The sequence below is a fragment of the Thrips palmi genome, unplaced genomic scaffold, assembly GCF_012932325.1.
Source record: "Thrips palmi isolate BJ-2018 unplaced genomic scaffold, TpBJ-2018v1 HiC_scaffold_4, whole genome shotgun sequence".
Classification (NCBI taxonomy): Eukaryota; Metazoa; Arthropoda; class Insecta; order Thysanoptera; family Thripidae; genus Thrips; species Thrips palmi.
Genome location: NW_023144631.1, coordinates 1,343,452 through 1,362,898, shown reverse-complemented (window position 1 = coordinate 1,362,898; position 19,447 = coordinate 1,343,452). Strand labels below are relative to the sequence as shown.

The window sequence follows — 19,447 nt, the reverse complement described above, 5'->3', positions numbered from 1 at the left end:
CCTGCCGCAGCCCCGGGTTCAGTTCCCCAGGCTTCCCCAGGGCGTTGTTGCCAGCTCGGGCCGGCCGTGTGGCTTTCTGCAGCCCGCAGTCTGCAGCCTGCAGTGCCGCAGACCAAGGGCCGAACGGACCAGCCGAAGGGCCGCGCGGGCCGAGGGGGAAGGGGAGGACTGCACTCGCTGCACTCGCTGCATGCATAACGCGGCGGCGCTGGGCAACAGAGTTGCGGCGGCCCGCCGCCAAGGAAGGAGCGCCTGCCTGCCTCCTCGCTGGCGTGCAGGTTAGGTTAGGCTAAGGGTGCGACGTGCGACGCCCCCGCGATGGCGTGTAGGTGTGGCTGTGTGACTGGGCGACAGTCGTCCGGGATCCAATTTCCAGGACGGGCAGGAGAACAAGGAGCCCGCGCACGCGATGGTCGCGACGGTCGCGATGAGTGACCCCACAGTGGGCAGCGGACCGCCCCGCCCCGCCCCGCCCCGCCCCTCCCGAGCCTAGCTACATAACACTAGAGCAAAGCTCGCGCGCTCACTCACTCACTCCCTGCCCCTAATTGGTTCAAGGGCGATTTGGTTGAGCCGCTCGGCCTGCTCGGCCCAGAGTGGCACGGAGAGGCGAGCCCCCCGCCCTGCTCCGCTGCACCACGCGCGAGGCGGAACCGGCAGTGCGCACTGCACTGTGTGTGCGCCGCAGCCTCGCGCCCCTGCCCTGCCTGGCCCTGCCTGGCCCTGCCTGGCCCTGCCTGGCCCTGCCTGGCCCTGCCCTGGGTCAGGTTCAGGTTACCCAGGTTGCCCGGGTTACCCTCCCCCTCCTCACTACCCGCGGCTCGCGGCTACCCGCGGCCACCCGCGGCCACCGTTCCCCGCGGCGCACTTTGCCCTTGATCGGCGCACCGCACACCGCACCGCTTTGTAGCGGCGTAATTAGAACCGCGCGGCGACGCGGAAGAGGGACCGGCGGAAGCGTCGAGCCGGAGTCGAGGTTCGAATCCCCGCGGAGTTGGCGAAAACGGAAAACGCGCCGCGCGCCTCCAAGTGAGCCCAAGTCAGGCAGGCCCTGTACCCGTCCTCGGCACCGCCACCAGCATCGCAGCAGGGCTTGAACGCGCAGCGACGCGCAGAAGAGAGGCAGAACCGGTTTCGGCGAATATTTATGCCGCGGGTTCAAATCCCCTCCTGGTGGTGGTTTTGGCTTTTTTTGCGGAGCTGCCCACGCCGCCCGATGGTGGCCGATGTGGCCGATGGCGTGCGAGTGGCGAGTGCCCGGTGTGTCATGGCGTCGGCGCGCAGCCTGCAGTGCCACGGGGAACAAGAAGAAGGAGAAGGCGTTGCTCAGGACCGCGAGGACGCCGCCAGAGGTTCCGGCCGGACTTGGCGTGACTTGGCGTGACTCACGAACTGAATCCGGCTGGGCTCCAGCCGGGTCTCCAGCCGGGGCTCCAGCCTCCAGCTCCAGGACACCCATCGCCGCATCGCGATGTCTCACTCCCACACAGACGGCGGGACGGCGGGCCTCGCGGCGGGCAGGACGGCCAGCGCGTTTTATCCAAAGGCAGATCTCTGCCGTCCAGAGTGTCCAGCGTGCAAGCCGGCTGGAGGCTGGCTGGACGCTGGAGCTGGAAGGCTGGGGAGGCGGGGCACACCGTGCAGCGTGCAGTGCAGCAGCGGGGTTCATATGCGGGTAGGGCGGTAGCGGCGGTAGCAGAGCCGAGCCTCCTTTGGTTTGCGAGCTCCGCGACGCTCGCCGTGAGCACACCGTGGCCGCGCTGCTGGACGTCAGAGTGACGTCAGAAGGCTGCCTGCATCGGTCTTCCAGCTTCCAGCAGCATTTCTCCAGCACGACCAACTTTTGGAGCCAGTGCCGGCCCTCCGTGCATCCGGCTCACGACTGCGCGCTGCACGCGCGGCGGCGGGCCGCTCCAGCCGGACCAGCCTCGGCTCTCCAGCCAGACCAGCCTGGAGTCTCTCCAGCCGCCAGACCGGCCAGATACATCCAGCCGTCCAGCCAGCCAGCCATGCAAGCCGCCCAGCCGGTCCGGCCGGCCTTTGGGCTGCCTTTGGGCTGCCTTTGGGCTGCCTTTAGGCCAGACGGCGTTCCCGGCCGTCCCGCCGGGGCACCGCAGTACAGGGTGTACAGGGGTACCGGCAAAGAGGTGCGCCACGCCACGCCACGGACCACAGGTACCAGCAAGCACGCCAAGCAAGCCACCCCGGCTCCGACCCCGATCGCGGGGCCTTAGGCCGGCGGGGAGGTGAGGTCTCCACTCCGCTACACGCGGAGCGTTCTCACCATCACCGCCACGCCCCGCCACGCCCCGCCACGCCATGACTCCAGCCCGGCCCGGCCTCACGAAGCAAAGGGCCTAAGGCGAAGGCTCGACTCGACTCATGATTCCGGCTCGCCGTGGCCGTGCCGTGGCCGTGCCGTGGCCGTGGCTGCGGTGCGCGGCCACGGCTGGCCTTCCCTTTACCTCCGCCTGCTCCGCGCTCCGCCCGAACCGTGCTTTATTGTCTCCCACACGGCTTCATCGGCGTGCGGCGTGGCGGCGTGGCGCGGTGAGACGACACCGACCTCTCCAGCCTCCAGCAGAGGCCCCAGACTCCGGCCAGACTCCACACTCGTCGGCGAAGGCGAGGCGGCGGGGCGCGTGTTTCTGTCTCACTCCAGTAGCCGGCCTGGCCAGGCGAGGCAGGCGAGGCGCAGCGAGGTGTTTTCTTTTCAGTAGCAGCAGCGGTGGCCCCTTCCCTACCCTTCCCTGCTGTGGTTCTTCTCCAGCTCCAGCATGCCAGCGCCCCGGCAGCCAGTAGTTCCAGCTTCGTCGGCGAGTGTCCGGCTGTCCGGCTGGGCGGCGGCATCGGGAGCCAATCGGGCGCAGCGCATGATAATGAGGATGACCGGCACCAGCTCCGAGAGTCGTCGTCGTCGCTCTGGCTCGCTCGCACCTATACGGCACGCACCATGAGTGCGAGAGAGACAGAGCGACGAGTCTCGGAATCAGTGTGCAGGAGCCGAGGAGCTACAGCCGAAGTGGAAACATTTTTGTCGCTGTTTTCAACTCTATTCTCCAGAGAGCCCTTCTGAGACCCGTCCAAAAGTTGGCACCTGCTTACTGGCGGTCCCCGGGCGGCCCAGACGTCGCGGGTTCAGCCCTCCGGTGACCTAGAACAAGTGGAAACGCGCCGCCGGGACAGGAATCCGTTTTGTGTTTTGTGTCGCCACTGTGTCGCCGGAGTCCCTTTCGCGAGCTGAATGAACAAGGCGAGGTTGGCGCAGTAATGTTCGTCGATCGTCACGCTTTGGAGGGGCAGCTCGCTGGAGGCTGCCTGCCTGCCTGCCTGCCTGCCTGCCTGCCTGCCTGCCTGCCTGACTGGACCTGTCTGCCTCCTGGACTCCAGCGCGATGACTCATCCCGTGCTGCACTACCGCGTTACGCTGGTTACGCTCCTGCAGTGCCGCAGCGTGCCCTGCACTCTAGTGTAGTGAGCAGTCGCGCCGTTCGGGCCGCGCCAAATCTAGCACTTCCACTGTAGGTGCACATACAGTACAGTAGTACAGTGTTTACTAGTCGCGCCGCCGTTTCGGCCGTGCCACTTCTAGCACTTCAGCAGCACTCGCGCCACGCGGGACGCAGGTGCCGCCAGCTACCGTGCTGGCCAAGCAGGCCCTTGGCTCCCACTGCCGGGGCTGCGTCCGAGGGGCACCGCACCCCGTGGGGGCACTCGGGTCCCCTTCGGATTCCGCACAGTGTGGCCGTCGATCTGTCTCTCTCGCACCTATAGGGGATGCCCCATGAGTGCGAGGGAGACAGAGCGACGAAAACGACTCTCGGAGTCAGTCCACAGGTGAGCCCCACCCGGACGCAGCCCCCAGTCCCCCTCCCCTCCCCGACCCTCGTCAGGCTGGCGAGCATGGCGAGAGGAATGAGGAATGCGCGCTGCAGCAGCACAGCCAGCGACTGCAGCGACCCGAACCCTTCCCTTTTGTACCTTTTGCCCCCAGAGTCCCGCACTCCGCCGCTCCGCCGCTCCGCCACTCCGCACTGACAGGTACTAACAGCGGGTAGCTCAGTGGCTGCCCGCTAATGGTGTAGGGGAAGGGCCAGGCAGGGCCGAACGGGCCGATTGGGGGAGTCTGGGAGCTGGACCATCACGGAGGGGAACCAATTTGTCTACCTACGGCCTGGCCTCTGCCGGAAGCGGTTAGGGTTGGAGCTGCGTTCAGTCAGGGGTGTCTCTCTGGGGAGAGTTGCGCCCTGGGCCCGCGCCAAGCCCGCCCCGCCCAGCCAGGCCTAGGTGGCTCTATCGTGGAGAACAACCTTCACTCCAATGGCCTGGCCTAGCGGTCTAGTCTAGCGCAGCAGCGCAGCCAGAGTGACAGGACACCGCCACTCCCCTATTCGGCGGCCCCAATCAAGGGGCGGCGCGGCCCGGGCCCAATGGGACACTGCACGCCATGTGCAGCGTGTGTGAGTGTGTGTGTGTCTGTGTGTGTGTGTGTGTCTGTCTGTCCGTCGTCTGTTGAGAACGCCATGGGCCTCCAAACACACACGTGGCGGACTTCCGCAAGGAGGCCCGGACACTACACTCTTAGCGCGAACGGACACTGTACACTGTGCGGTTGTTTACTCGATTTCAGCCGGACGTCATGACCAAGCAAGCCAAGCAAGCGAGCCTCCTGTCCACGTGTCGCTGGAGGTGGTGATAGCGCGCCACCAAGACCAAGAGACACGGGGCACGCCCTGGGCACGTAGCGCATGGCTGGCTGGGCCCCTCCAGGCCCTTCTTTGCTCACACTTCCGAGAATATGTCCTAAATAAACGGGCTGCCAGCAGGTAGAGGTATATCCACCTAGGCTCGCCGCCACCACCCCGCCACCCCGCCCGGGCCAGCACCGCCAAGGCGGCACCGCGCCCAGGACCTTGAGGCGCACAGCCCCGCACAGCCACGGCGAGACAGACGGTCGGTCGCGGAGCTGGAAAGCCCTTGCAGTGACCCGCGGAGCACGCGGAGCAAAGCAGCCTCCTCGGCGTGCTCCGTCTCTCTCGCTCCCGAGGGGCGTGCCTCGTGGGTGCGAGAGAGACGGAGCTAAGAAGCGCTGTTCGGAATCAGCCTGCCGGAAGGTGTTTGTGTTTGCGGGGAGCGCGCGTAAATGGCGAACGCACCAACGCGGCGGCGCGGCGGTGGCGTCGCCTTTCCAGTTCCAGCCGCGGTGCGTCCGTCTGTGAGTGTGTGTCTGTGTGACTGTGTGTGTTTGCCAGTGTGCCGGGCGATAGGCGCGGCGTGGCGGCGTGGCGGCGTGGCGGCGCCGCACGCGAGTCCGGCGAAATTGGGGAGTGAGTCAGACAGTGCCGCCCTGGACCCTGCCGGGGCTGCCGGCCGGGGCGGACGCTTGACGAGTGCGAGAGAGACAGTTCGACGAAGCCCCCGTGCGGAAGAATGAATAGAATCATTCTGCAGATATGTGGTTCCCTGGCGCAATCACAGACGGCCAGCCAGTGACTCAGGTGTGGACCGCTTAGCTGCGCTTAGCTGGCGTCTGCGAAGGCTGAAGGCTCGACGAGGCGCCGGTGGCTGTCCCCCGTCCTCGTCCTCGGCCGTCGCCGCGTGTCGCCGCGCTTGCCCAGGACGACGGCCACCTGCCGAGACCCGAGACCCGCGGGTGGCTCCGGGGCGTACGTGATGCGTCCTGCATAGTACATCGCCGCCCTGGAGCCCTGGCCGCGCCAAGACAGCCAAGGGCTTTGTGCGTCCTACGAGTCCTGCGTCACGCTGCGCGCTGCGTGCTTCGGGACAACGGTTTGGTTCGCCGGCCCGCCCCGCCCCGCCCCGCGCAGCCCCGCGCCGCCTGCCTTGCGCCGCGGGCTGGGCCTGCTTGGCCAGCTTGGCCAGCTTGGGCTTGGGCTGGGCTTTCCACAGGTTGGTCTGGAAGACACACGGGCGGCCAGGTATGCGGCTGGCGGCGCAGCTCTGCGGCCCGCCCTCCGCCCTCCCCCTATCTGCTGGACCCCCCTCTCTCCATCTTTCTCTTTCTCTCTCTCTTTCCCCGTTCCCCGCTCCCACCGCTCCCCCTTCTCTTTCTTTCTCCAGCCCCACTTCTCCAGGCCGGGCCGACGGGTAACACGGGAGATATTTGTGGGTGGCGTTGGAAAGACACGAAGTCCTCGCCTCCCTCCGTCCCGCCGCGCGCACCCCTTTTCGATGTGTGCACAGTCCAGGATTTCTGCGTCAAAATGCAGTACCGCCGCGTTCTCTCCCAGGCATTCCCTGTTTGTTGAATGACCTTTCCACCTTTCTAGTATTTCGCCCAGCCTTCGTAAGGATAGTTCGCACCGTTTTGCCCTGGCAACGCAGTAACGCAATGCCCGCGTCGGAATCTTGTTCTTCTTCTGGGTGTTTCAAATCGTTGATATTGGCACAGTAACGTAACGGCGGCCAAGTAGGGCGTTGTTGACAGAGGGTTGGGTGGGGCCGTGGTTCGAATCTTCGCGCGCTAAGCTAGTAAACAAAAACCGTGCACTGTGGGTCAGGGCTGGCCACCCTCAACTAATCAAGTTTCTCGCATGAGGGGCGACAATGTTTACGGGCTTATTTTTGTATTCGAGCCCAAAAATAAAAACAATTTTTCACCTGAAACTCGTAATAATACTTTTTGCTCCTGTTTTGGTCTTTATTTAGCAAAGGATTTGGTGTGTGGGAGTAGGTTTTAGTAAGCTGTTGTTGGCAATGCCACTTGTACTGTGGTGGTGGTGCAGAAGACGTTAACGGTGTTTCACGTGTGCTCGTTCAATGTTTTGAAAACATTTTATCGAGACTTTTGTGTTATCTTGTGCTATGTAACTACGCCTACATAAAGGTTATCATTTTTACTTGCTTGCTTATTACAGGCACGGTTCAATCAGCGTACATTGAATATAACTGACCTCATTGTTTGGTTACCGACTGTGAAACATAACCTACTTTAACTCATCGTTTTCAGCTAAGTACTGCACAACGTCAGGAACTAAGTGTCTTGACCATGCCGACAAAAGGTCCAAAAGAGCCCGTCCCAGCGGGGTTCAAAACCTGGAGAGAGTTCCATATCGGAAAGAAGGAGATAAGGAAACGGAAGCAAGAGTATCTTGTCCAAAAACTTGAGAAGCAAAAGCAGAAAGAGGCTGAGCCATCCGCAAAAGATACAAAGAATAAAAAAGATAAGAAAAAGCCAATTTGTGAAGAGCCCTCAACTCTTAGTATAGCGGTGCCAGGATCCATTCTTGATAATGCCCAGTCTGTGGAGTTGAGAACGTATCTCGCTGGGCAGATAGCTAGAGCAGCGTGCGTCTATAAAGTTGATGAGGTAAAATAATGACACACTGTTTACGCCCGGGTTTTGGAGCCATTTCTTTATTTGAGTTTTCTATTGCTTTTATTGTAGGTTATTGTTTATGATGACGTTGGTATTTATGACCGTTTTGCTGACAAAACAGTAGAAAGTTTATCTGACAGTGGAGAGGTTCGGCCTGCAAGGCCATGTTGTGCCACTCTTGCCAGAATATTGCAATATCTAGAATGCCCACAGTACCTAAGAAAAGAGTTTTTCCCCTTCCACAAGGACTTGGAATATGCAGGACTGTTGAATCCGCTTGATGCTCCTCATCACATGAGAATGCAAGACGATGAGCGATTTAGGTAATATGCCATTGATTTTACTTTCATGCCTAATTCTATTGTGTTTCTGTCTTTACCAATTTCTTCAATTTTTAGGGAAGGTGTTGTCCTACCGCAACCAGCAAGGAATGGCTCTTATGTAAATGTAGGCCTACTTAAACATGTCAAAGTGGGTATTCCTTTACAATCTGGCATTAGAGTTACTGTGGAAATGCTCCCAACACCTCCTGAAGCAAAACGTCTTTGTGGAAGAGTCGTTTCACCCTCTCAGCCTCAGAAAGAAACTGGTGTTTACTGGGGATATTCTGTACGATTAGCAAGTTCATTAAACACAGTCTTTACTGAATGTCCCTATAAAGAAGGGTATGACTTCAACAATATTCCTCACCATGTCTTTCCTCTTCTATAGTTGTCCAACTGCCTTTTTATGCTATCCCTTTTCAGGTATGATGTTTCAATTGGTACGTCGGAGCGAGGCACTGCGGTGGAGACCGTGTCTCTTCCCTCACATCATCATGCTCTGGTTGTGTTTGGTGGGCTGGCTGGCATAGAGGCTGCACTGGAAGCAGACCCTGTCCTAACAGTGGATGACCCGGCTCTCCTCTTCGACCATTACTTGAACACCTGCCCAAATCAAGGCAGCAGGACAATCAGAACCGAGGAGGCCTTATTGATTTCATTAGCTGAACTGCGCACCAAACTTAAGCCTAAGGTAAGATTTTTCCCCCTTTTATTATACACTCTGAATTGATTTTTATGCTTGTTATAGGCAGCATCTCTTCTTTGTCAATAATTTGGAAATATCAATCTCTCTTTAGGTGCAACCTACCATTCAGTCAAAAACCCAAGAATCTGATGATGATTTGAAAGATTCGGATTCAGGCAGTGATGACGATTTTGAGGGGAACATTAAGGAAGATAGCAATGTTGTTGGTGAAAATGACAGTGAGAAACCCATCAAAGATGAAGATATTTCAAGCGAAACTTGTAACTCTCATGTTGAGGTTAAAAAGAGAAAGAAACGTTCCTCTGTAAATGATTCAGTGGACTCTGAACAGAATGAATCCAAAAAAATTAAATCAGATGACTCATTGGATAATGATCATAATTCCTCTGCTGAAATTGGTGCTAAAATACCAGAGAAAGAGAAAAGAAAGAAAAAGGTGCTTGTAGCTGAAGAGACAGATGAGGCCATGGATGTAAATTTAGAGCCCTTACATGAAAATACTCAAAATGTCAAGCGGAAGAAGGATAAACGCAGATCAAAGAATGGAGAGGGTCCAAGCAGTGAGGGAAAGGAAGTTGCCGACCCCTCAATAGATGTTGCTGAAGAGGGTATGACTGTTACTTCAGAGTTGCAAAATATTTCAAATGTTAAACGGAAGAAGGATAAACGCAGACACAAAGGCTTAGGCACTGATGCAATGGAAATAGTTAAGTCTTCAGAAGTTAAAGGAAATAGTATCAATCAGAAAAAATTTAAGAAAAGAAAGGGAAAAAAGAAGCAATTGGCACCTGTATCAAAGAAATTTGGGGGGAAATAATGACCTGTAATTCTGTAAAGTTCAGTAAAGAAATACCAAACATTTATTTCAGTGTTGTTTTTGTACATCTTTTATACATCCTTATGAGATCACTGATTTATGTGCACCTTCCAATTTCCCAAAGTGGACATGTAAGGGCCACAAATCATGTCTAACAAAATAATTTGGTAATTTACACTGATTGGATACTAAAAATAAACAGATCCAACAATTTTTTATTTAAGAAGTCAAGCACAAGAAGAAAAAACGTTGACATGGATTAAAAAAAAATCTTTATGGAATGTATATAAAACAAAAAGAAATATACAAAAAAAAATAAGCAAGTATGAGAAAATTACTCTGATTCATATCATGAAAGGTAAGTAACAGCTTTCAATTCAAAATAATAAAAAAATACTGACACTGGCAACAAGTTATAAGACGCACATAGAAAAGTTCAAGTCTTAAGTGAGTAATACACAGTAATGGACGGATCTAATTAAGTCTACACATCCCTGAAAACCTTTCACGCCCTTCCCTGGCAACAGGATCAACCAGTGTGATGGTTTTCAGTTTCTCACTGCTCAAAAATTTAAGGCAGTGTACCCTTGACCAATGGCTGATTGACAGAATACTCTCAGCCATTTATAATACATAACATGGCAATCACAAAACAATGGACATCAAGCATTGTTCCCTCTCTAAAGAATAAATAAGCAATGATGTACTTCTGGATGGGTTGAATGTAAATAATTTCTGTGATATACATGCTAAGGTTTAAGTAAAAATGTATAAAATTACAAAGGAAACTAAGTGAGAACTATGTTCAGGCATTAGGCTGCTCACAATCATCGGTCTACCACATGACACATTAAAAAATAGATGGAACAACCAGAGCCAGAAAATCACACATTGGCTCCATCAAATTAATTTTAACCTAAAGATTTCTAGGCTATGATCACACTAAACAATTGCTCACCATAGCCTCAGATCATTTAATACTATGGGTGCACCAAACTACATTTTCCAAGTCACTAATATGAGTGCAGTGCCCCTTGGAAATAAATATGGCAGATGCCTTGTTATCTCATCTTCAGGAAAGATGTATCGTCCCAATAAACTCAAAACAATATACAAACCAACTTTGCTAAATATTGTTATATAACTAAATTAAAATGAGAAACAATCATACTAAATACATAACTCTTATGGCAAATCTAAAATTGATTCAAAATTCGAAGAGGAGGGGAAAGCAACTCATATAGGATAATACAAAAAAAATTAAGATTACCACAGTGTTTTACCTGTTGACTCTTAGTAATGATTGTATTCTACTTGCACGACCTGGGAAGACAAAGTGAAATACTAGAGCAATCATCAGCTCTATACAGAACTTACCTACTTAACAGGCCTAAAGCATATTTGTGCAAAAAGGAAAAGACTGAAAGAGCAACAATTGAGATTTTGTACAAAAAGATTGATCCAAACAAAACGTTTGCAGGAATGATTCCTCTAGCTAAGCCCACAGTAAGAAATTAAAGTGGGACAACAGGGAAAATAGTAACAATTTTTTTAACAAAATAGAAAAGGGGAGTCTGTTTGTTATAAAGTAAAAATTGGTATATATATTTATAAATATTGGTCAGAGAATAAAATACTGAGTTTAGAAAAAAAAGGGACATACCACAGTATATTCATCTTGAACAGCACAAATGCCATCAGTGCTAAATTAATTCAGCAAGAATTTTGTTCCAACTCCAAATGTATAAGCTTAGAATCAAATAACAATATACTGGTGGGACTAGATCTCTCTACCTGGATTCCCAATTTCGAAATTTACTAACAAGATCATTAGCCACCAAAACACTGGCATTATTTTCACAGATAAAAACAAAAGGGAAAAGGTAACTAAGAAATCCTCACAGGAGGGCGACTGAAACTCTTTAAAATGAACCAAACCGAAAAAAGGCGTGCTGACTTCAAATAAACCACTCTTTCCGTTTTGTTACTTGATGTCCCCGTTCCCCTTGAACCACCGCCGAGTCAGGATCGTTGGCATACTGGGCGCCCTTATCTTCTTGGGTCAAATACTCGCCCTTGTGCCGGGCCAAAAACCGGCCCAGCAAAATGGCCATTATTACAAGAGCAATGAAAATGATCGCCAGTACGCCGCCGAGAATGGCCGAATCGGTGCGGCGGTAAGCTTTTTGAACTTTCTCATCGTCCAAGAGAGGCGGTGGTCTCACTTCTGGGATGTATGGAGGATGAGTCACTGGTTCAACACCACAGTAGTCTTCGGTGGCGATGGTAGCTAGAATAAAATAAAACAGGCATTGATTTCTGAACCTTCTTGACTTTGGAGAGAAAGCCAGGCTCACAGGGATACTTACTACCAAGGGACCTGACATTTGGAGGACCTCGCTCTTGGAACAGCAACTTGAGGGGGTAGATATCATCGAACTCAATTCGCGATATGCATCCTACAAAACCTTCATTCATTGATTCATTGCGGCCAATGTACAAGTACTGAATGTTATTGAACTGAGCATCAGCTGATCCCTTCACAGAGAAGTTAAATTCTTTGATCTCATTATCGACCTGTAGCAAAACAATGCATTAATATTAGCGGCTGTACAAGCTCATGTTATAAGAGATTCTAACTTCTTTTCTTTGTACCTGCATGACAAGTGTGGAACCACCATTCTTCCTGCTGATTCTTACATCATGATACTGTCCTAGACCCAAATGCTTTCCTTCAAAGAATCTCTCTTGCCTTTCAAAACCAAAATCAAATACAACACGAAGCACACCTAAAGAAATAACAGAATACCAACTCATATAAGCACACATGGTACAACAAACAAGTTGTTAAATAGAAGCGATGAGAGAAGAAACTTTGTACATACCGCTGTTTGACACCATAATGGTCAGGTATTCGCCAGTGATATTAGAGAAGAAGCCAAGCAAGAAGCCTTTCGGGTTTGTAGTCGTAAATCCAACACGAATGTTCTCTGATATGGTTGAGCGCCAACTTCCCATAAAGTCATATTTGATCATTGAACCAGCTCTCATGGTAACACCAATTTCTGAAAATCAAGAATGAAAATAAAGTATCACAATTTCTTGAAAAGATCAAATGAAATTTTCAAATGCTAGGCAAACAATTACCATCAGCGCAAATAGGCCCCTTAAATGCAGTCCAACGACAGTCGCAATTATATCCATCATAACGCTCATGGCAAGTGCCGTTATTCAGGCATGGATTACTTTCACATTTACCAACACAGCCAGGACTCACACCTATAATAGAGAAGCAGTTGAAAATAAATAAGATGCTAACATAAGATCATATGAGGACATGATTTTATTCTATTCAGAAACACTTACCATACAAGCCGTATCGTGCAAATCTTTTCAGGTCCACAAGCTGTCCATTCAGTAACATAGCTCGAATGCAGCCGACGAAGCCGTCTCGGTAATCAACTGAAGCCCCCAGCACAAGAGATGAGGTAAGATGAAGAGCTCGAACTGGTCCTGGTGGTTCTTTCACTTCAGCTTTTAATGCACCATCCACAACTATACGAGCCTCTTTCCTAGAGTAATAGAAAGAATTAGCAAAAGGAAGAAAAGAAAAAACAGAATAAACAACAAATAACTGAAACATGTGGAAGGTTACCTGTTGCGTTCCACTGAAACCGAATGCCATCGGTTGTCAACCAGTTTGTATGCTGTTTCTACACTAACACCAAGTGGCCCTCCTCCAGCCTGGTACTGGAATTGCAACTTGTTTCCACCTAAAATTTTATTTTAATGTTATTGTAAAAGAGAAACTCAAATGGGGTAAAAGTATTGTACCAGATAACAGAAACTTACCAATGATTGAAATTTTTATGTAATCAGTAGGGCCCTTGCTGTGCAATATGACAGCATTTTCAATTGTAGTTTTAAATTCAAAATAAATATCACCACTATGGCCAATGTCAAATGTTGGCAAATCAATGGTAGCATCAACTATCCGGAAGGTGACAACATTATTAAACAAGTCTGAAAACAGTAAAATAAAAGTGTCAGTTTTGATAGTGACTTGCTAATACAAATACATGATCACAGTGCAGGGTGCTGAAACTTACCATCACCCTCACAAATCAGAGGCCCAAGAGTAAATCTGCCCTCTTTGTTGTCTACTGGGTTTCCTGTATCTCCAATGCGTAGCTGTTTGGCTGGGAGATATTCTTTTTGTGTGAGGTAACCCCCATCCTCTGACCATTCATCATAGTGACCAAGTTTATTGATTGAACCTAAAAGAAGAGGTAAAGCAATGTAAACTCAGAACACTTTCTAGGCAAAATAATTAATCGTCTATAAGACAAGAACTTACTTCCGTCACAATTACACCACTTAGTGGGGTCTCTGCAGGTCCCCAAAATTCCACATTCACATTTACGTGATCCAGGTAAAGCACCTCCCCAATAGTCCATGCGCTGATTGGATCGAGACACCCACCATGAGAAAGGTTGGAACGGCATGTTGGGAAGTGCTGAAGAAAAGTGAACATTTCAGAGTACTATGTAGAATTGTGTAAGACACCGAAATATTACTTCAATCAAGATAACAACACTTACAGGGAGAGTTGAGCAATTTTGAGTTTTTGCAGGCATAGTGCAACCTTTGACGGCAAGTGCTGGATCGATTGATAAGTGCCTCAATTTGTGTCATTTCAGCTTCATAAATAACATTGTGAACATAGCTTCCAGGTTCTTGGAACCCATCCACTGGGGTGGGATCTTCATTGTTGTGGTTGACTACTGTCATAATCCTTCCATCACCTAAAGGAAGGATTGGGAGTTTTTAACAGAGTGTTGATATTAGAATCACAGAAAAGTTTGAAGACATGTTATACTTACTATAAAATTCACACGTTACAGGGAAAGGAGGCAGTGGCCCACTTCCATCCACATCAATTTTCACAAGTGCCTTTTGACCAACAGGGTTGGTGTTTTTATAAGCTTCACATGACAGAGGGTTCAAAGCTGAATTTGGAAGTAAAAAAAATAGTTGATTACAGTAAGGTTAAAACTACAACTTACAAGCTTTTTAAAAAATATTGTACGTAATTAACAGCTGTACCAAGAAATCATCAACAAAGAAACGAAAAAAACACAAAAAAACTCACAGGTATGGCACACTGCTCCAGTGTACCCTGTCCCAGCACATTCACAAAAGAATTCATGAGAGTCCTGTCGACAAAAGCCTCCATGTTTGCAGGGGTTTGGGTTGCACCTATCAATCATTTGACAGGCGTCAAAGACAACTTCATTCTTGCAACAATACTCCTGTGAACACAAAAAGAAATCAATATGGTTATCGAGTGTGTGAACAAAGCAAGTGCATCATCATATCTACTTGACGTAAATTTTACCTCCTCCTTCCAGTCTGTAGGAAGTTTATAGTTGCCATCAACACTTATTTTCCGCATGCACCCAACAAATCCTGGTGTACCATGAACACCACCACCGATCAGGTAGTGAAGGCCAGTTGTCATTCTAATTATTCTAGAGGTCCTCATGGGCTGATTGTCAACAGAGAGGATCAACAAATCTCTCAACACTGTTATTGTAACTTCATGCCAGCGTCCATCATTAAACTCAACATCATAGTTGTCAAGTGTTGCTCTAGGATTTCCATTAGTTTCAATCTGCACCTTCACTTTTCCATGCTCCAGGAACAGCTAAATAAAGTGGACAAGGACAAATGAGAGGTAAGTCACCAGTGAGAAAAACAAGAGCACCAGATACGCAGGTATACACATACCTTCAGAAAGCCCCCAGCAGTAAATGCATGATACAGAAGAAGACCGTCTGGTTCATAGGTTCTAAACGAAAAGGTTACATTCAATGATTGGACACCTTCATACCCAACAAGTCTGGCATATGATGTGGTGGTCAAAAAGGTCACAGGAATAATAGGTCGATCCTAGAAAAAAAAAAAAGCCAAACATTACAATTGTTCTTTCAAAGATAATTAATCAATTAATATGTATGTTGGGGGTTACTTACAAAGCAACTGTACAGAATGTGCTGATAATAATAACGTGGCACTGTATAAGCAGAAATGTACTCCCTTTCTACTTTCATTTCATGACCAATATTGGTGGAGTTTATGTATAAGTTTTCAATACAACCAGAGAAGTTTTGATTTACCATGAGACCTTCCTGCCTGTTTGGTACTCCACCAATGTAGAATTTTTGGTTTAAATCAAGGCGAAGAAATTCTCCTTTGACTCTGCCTTTAATAGCAACTCGATCAACAGAAAAGACGATGTCTCTTTTATATCTTGAGTAAACCACATCATGCCAAATATTGTCATCCAGAAGAGAGCCAACAGATAAGCTTGTCATCAATCCGGAACCTGTCAAGAAATTTCAAAAGTAAATTTTAATAATGATGTTATCCAAGCAGGCTAAATCTCTCACACCAATATACAGACCAAGATTAATGTTGAGTAACATGCGGTTCTCCCTCATCTGCATTGCGAAATAGTCATTTTGTGTGCCTCGGCTGTACATGACAACCCCGTTGGCTTGATTGGTTTTGAAACGGAAACGGATAGATTCTTTGAGAGCTGAGACTGGCTCACGCATCAGATCCATATGAACTAGAGAGGTTCCATTGAATGATATGACATCAGATTCTGGAAAATTAAAAACAAATTACATGTAATAGAAGATATAACACCAAGGTGAAATAATGGAACATGAGGGGGGAACTCACCATATTCACACCCATAGACCTCAACTCTCATTGAAATACGGTTGTTCCACCTTGTGGGGTTTATTCTAATCCACTGAGCGATTATGGGAATGTCAAAGGAATTACGTCTGATGGAATCTGAATCTCGGTTACCCTTGAACATCTGTACAAAAATTGGAACATGTTAGCAAAGACCTACACGAACTAGTTGCTTTAACTGTATCAGCATATCAAGACCAGAAAACTACAAAATTAATGCAAATCATCAAATTGTGAATCACTAGGTTCAACAAAATGAGAAATATTGAAGAACACACCAAGCACAAGTGCTCACACACCCAAAGCAGGGTTAAAGTGGGTAAAACAGACAGAACATGCAGGATTGACAATGGAGGGGTGCATGCACTTAGCTGACATCATACCAATGAATATACCAGAAATAACATGCAAGGTCAGCAAAATGAAAAAATACAGACCACAAACCATAAATGAGAACAAAAAACAATAAAACACTACAAAATGTGTCTAGAACTGAGTCGACAATTTCTCTACATCTTTTTCTTTTTAATTTAAAAAACAAAAACAAAACAGTTAAATAAATAGCATACAAACTGATAATCACACAAATTTGACTCAATAATTTTTTATATAAAAATAATTAGAACAAGCATAACAAACAACATCTACTAAATGATATACCTCAGTTTCTCCATCAGCACTTATGATATTTCGCCATGCCTGGCCATCATCACTGTATTGAACAATGAATTCAGTCACAAATTGCTCAGTAGAGTGTAGTCCTTGAGTGGCAATGGCATGAACTTCCATTCGCTCTGAGAATTCAAATGTTAGGTAGTGGTAGTAGGTGTCATCCTCCGGAACCCAAGCGTGCTCACCTGTGACACATCAACCAAGCAAGAACCCCACCACCGTTGTAGTACAGAATTATTAGGACCCTAATCCACCCTAAACTGATTAGTAGACATGCAACCATTTTATTATTAGTTAGAAATACATATATTCCTTGATTTCATAAACTTATCCTTGTGATAAAATAAACAATGTTAGAGGACATATCTCAGTAGTTTGACCGGATTTGTTAATCATTTTGAAAGATAGAAAATTATTTGAAGTAACATGCAGTTAAATTGATAGTTTCTCAATCTGCCACCTATTTATCTACAAGAAAAAGCCTTGTGTACAGTTAGCAAGTGCTCTCATGCAATCTAAATACAAAGCAAATTGATACCTTTGTGTTGCCATCATCTTCCTTGTAGTCAGCATAATCAAGGCCATTGGTACCGTAACTGACGGTGTACTCAGCTACATACTCAACAGTGTGCTTGCGGCCTTGAGTGTCGATGCGAGTAATGTTCATGACATTTCCCAAGTCTATGATGAAATACTGCTGGAAATCGGAACTCTCGGCTGACCATGATGTAGCACCTGATAAAGCATTCACACGAAGCACAAATGTAACTACTAAGACACTGCATGCACAAAACAGTCTAAAACTTGCAAAGAGGTGTCAACCACTTCAAACTAGACTGCAGGCTAGGCAAGTCGATACAACTCTACAAGCACTGCAGCTGAAAGATTTTGTCAGATAGCATTTAAATTTTTCTAGTTCTTTCCTTCTAGATGGGAGTGTAGCCTAAGCAACCCCCCGCCCGGGGTGGGAAAGGTAAGAAAGGGGAGGGAAGGGGAGGGGAGGGCTGGAGCAGGAAGCTCAAGCTCCCCCTCTCTGGCCTTCCCCACATCGCAGCCACATATTGCCGCGAATCACGCGTAAGAACAGGAGGGGTGGGGGGGTGGGACACCACGACCGGACGCAGGGGTGCCGGGTGCTTACGGAAGCAGGAAGAGGACAGAGGAAAGGGCACGCTCACCGCGAGAAGGGAAAAGGGGGGAGGGGAGGGGGAAGGGGAGGGCGTGTCCCCTGCGGTGAAGGGTTGGCAGGAAGGCCTGCGCTCCGCGCTGCGCGCTCCCCACTGCCCCCGCCCCAAACCCATAAAGCCGTAAACGACGACACGGCACCGAGACGGATCCACCTGGCTCCGAGACATCACCACGGGGATGGGAGGGGAAGTCATCAGCGTTTGGGGACATCCGAGACGGTAATCAATAACTGTGGGGAAAGGCACAGACTGGTATGGGGACAGGGGACACAGTGCCAGCACCCTATTTACACCAGCACGCGTGCGCGCGCGCACCTGCATACACGAGGTGCCCCTCCAGGAACGGAGACAGTCAAGGATCTATTAATTCAGTCAATGCCCTGCAGGAGTTTCATGGCTCCCTCACATGGAATTCCAAGACCACAAGGGCGTGGAGGGAGGCAACTTTGATACATGGGTTAAAAAAGAACTAAGAGATGCTTTAAAAATTGACCAATAATGCATAAACTACTGCTAGAGCAAACAAAAATATGGCCATGCCTCTTAAATAAAATAAAATTTCACTAATAATACAAATTGCACATTACCAAAAAAAAAAAAAAAAAAAAGATTTAAATTACACTACACTAGGGTGCACTTTAAAAGAGTATCATATTGAACAGAGTGCCTTCTTAAGAGATATATTTACATGATTTTTAATATATCCAGTACCAAATGAACTTAAATCTACATGAAGTTCAAGACGCTTCCACTCTTAGAAAATAGGAACACACATACTCTCACAAAAATATTGTTTGTCTCTTAAATCTCTTGAAATTTACAAGTTGCCTTCCACAATACTTACTATTCAACTGGGCTTTATCCGGCCCTCTTTCGCGCAGTGAAGAAGTTGCAGTAAGTCGAGCATTGGCGAGTAAAGGCTGATTGCATTCATAATACGTGTAATCTGTAATCACATTCATACAAGAAAATTTAGTTAAGAACAAAAATAATGAATAAGTCTGAAACAATTAGATAAGTCAAGTGCAAAATTCAAAACATCAATCCAGGTGGACTCTATATAGATTGACAGTATGACACTGTAGAAATAAGAATAAATCGACAAAGAAAGTCCACAGCAGAGGTTTCACAAAACAATTCGATCTCGGTTGAGAGACCGAAAGACCTTGGGTAAAACTCTACAAAAATACAATAGGTTAGACTCTGGGGACGCCACAAAGTGGGCTGGGCCCCATGATTCACGGGTACTTGCTAACCTCTCCGTCAAAGGAGTGATCACTATTTTGGACACGAAGCGTGAATTGAGTAGCCTTACCTGCAGCAGCGCCGTTGAACCAAAGGACACCACACAAAAGGAAACTAAAGAAATGTGCGGTAAAAATCATCTTTGCATGTTTGGCCGACACGGCCCGCCCTGTCTCCCACCACTTCAAATTCTGTTGGGTGTTGGTGACTGGCGTGGCGGGGCGGCGGCTGGCGGCTCTGGCGGGGCGGATCGCGCTCGGCGCTCGGTGCTGAAGAGACGTTTACATTTCCTAGTTCTCCGGTCCGCCGCAGAGGTGCAGCACCTGTCCGAAGCTTCCACATAGCAGCGACAGGTGTCGCTGTGGTGCAGGCGCATTGCGGACATTACCA

The 19,447-nt window shown here is 48.8% G+C and overlaps 2 protein-coding genes across 5 annotated transcripts; one reads left to right on the top strand and one right to left on the bottom strand.

The window, feature by feature from the left end:
* The first annotated feature begins 6,691 nt into the window (after window positions 1-6,691).
* LOC117649866 (putative methyltransferase C9orf114) lies at window positions 6,692-9,231 on the top strand. 2 transcript variants are annotated; one of them, XM_034393041.1, is made up of 6 exons: window positions 6,692-6,847; window positions 6,971-7,330; window positions 7,409-7,662; window positions 7,738-8,004; window positions 8,086-8,353; window positions 8,460-9,231. In XM_034393041.1, exons 2-6 carry the CDS (start codon window positions 7,010-7,012, stop codon window positions 9,183-9,185), a joined length of 1,836 nt encoding a protein of 611 aa, XP_034248932.1. In that variant the 5' UTR covers window positions 6,692-6,847; window positions 6,971-7,009; the 3' UTR covers window positions 9,186-9,231. The 2 variants fall into 2 exon arrangements, with proteins under 2 accessions (XP_034248932.1, XP_034248934.1); XM_034393043.1 differs by having other exon boundaries at window positions 6,723-6,878.
* LOC117649865 (neurexin-4) lies at window positions 9,206-19,316 on the bottom strand. Of its 3 annotated transcripts, none has more exons than XM_034393038.1 (21): window positions 19,128-19,315; window positions 18,657-18,758; window positions 17,164-17,360; window positions 15,936-16,077; window positions 15,652-15,855; window positions 15,221-15,573; window positions 14,976-15,137; window positions 14,584-14,892; window positions 14,338-14,497; window positions 14,069-14,194; window positions 13,787-13,990; window positions 13,543-13,701; window positions 13,295-13,462; window positions 13,038-13,208; window positions 12,841-12,958; window positions 12,552-12,757; window positions 12,333-12,464; window positions 12,071-12,250; window positions 11,841-11,974; window positions 11,555-11,762; window positions 9,206-11,475 (listed from the first exon to the last, which is right to left on the bottom strand). In XM_034393038.1, exons 1-21 carry the CDS (start codon window positions 19,195-19,197, stop codon window positions 11,144-11,146), a joined length of 3,837 nt encoding a protein of 1,278 aa, XP_034248929.1. In that variant the 5' UTR covers window positions 19,198-19,315; the 3' UTR covers window positions 9,206-11,143. The 3 variants fall into 3 exon arrangements, with proteins under 3 accessions (XP_034248929.1, XP_034248931.1, XP_034248930.1); XM_034393039.1 differs by lacking the exon at window positions 17,164-17,360 and adding an exon at window positions 16,614-16,810 and having other exon boundaries at window positions 11,144-11,475; window positions 19,128-19,316; XM_034393040.1 differs by lacking the exons at window positions 18,657-18,758; window positions 19,128-19,315 and adding an exon at window positions 16,614-16,810 and having other exon boundaries at window positions 17,164-17,301.
* Between the last annotated feature and the right edge of the window lie 131 nt (window positions 19,317-19,447).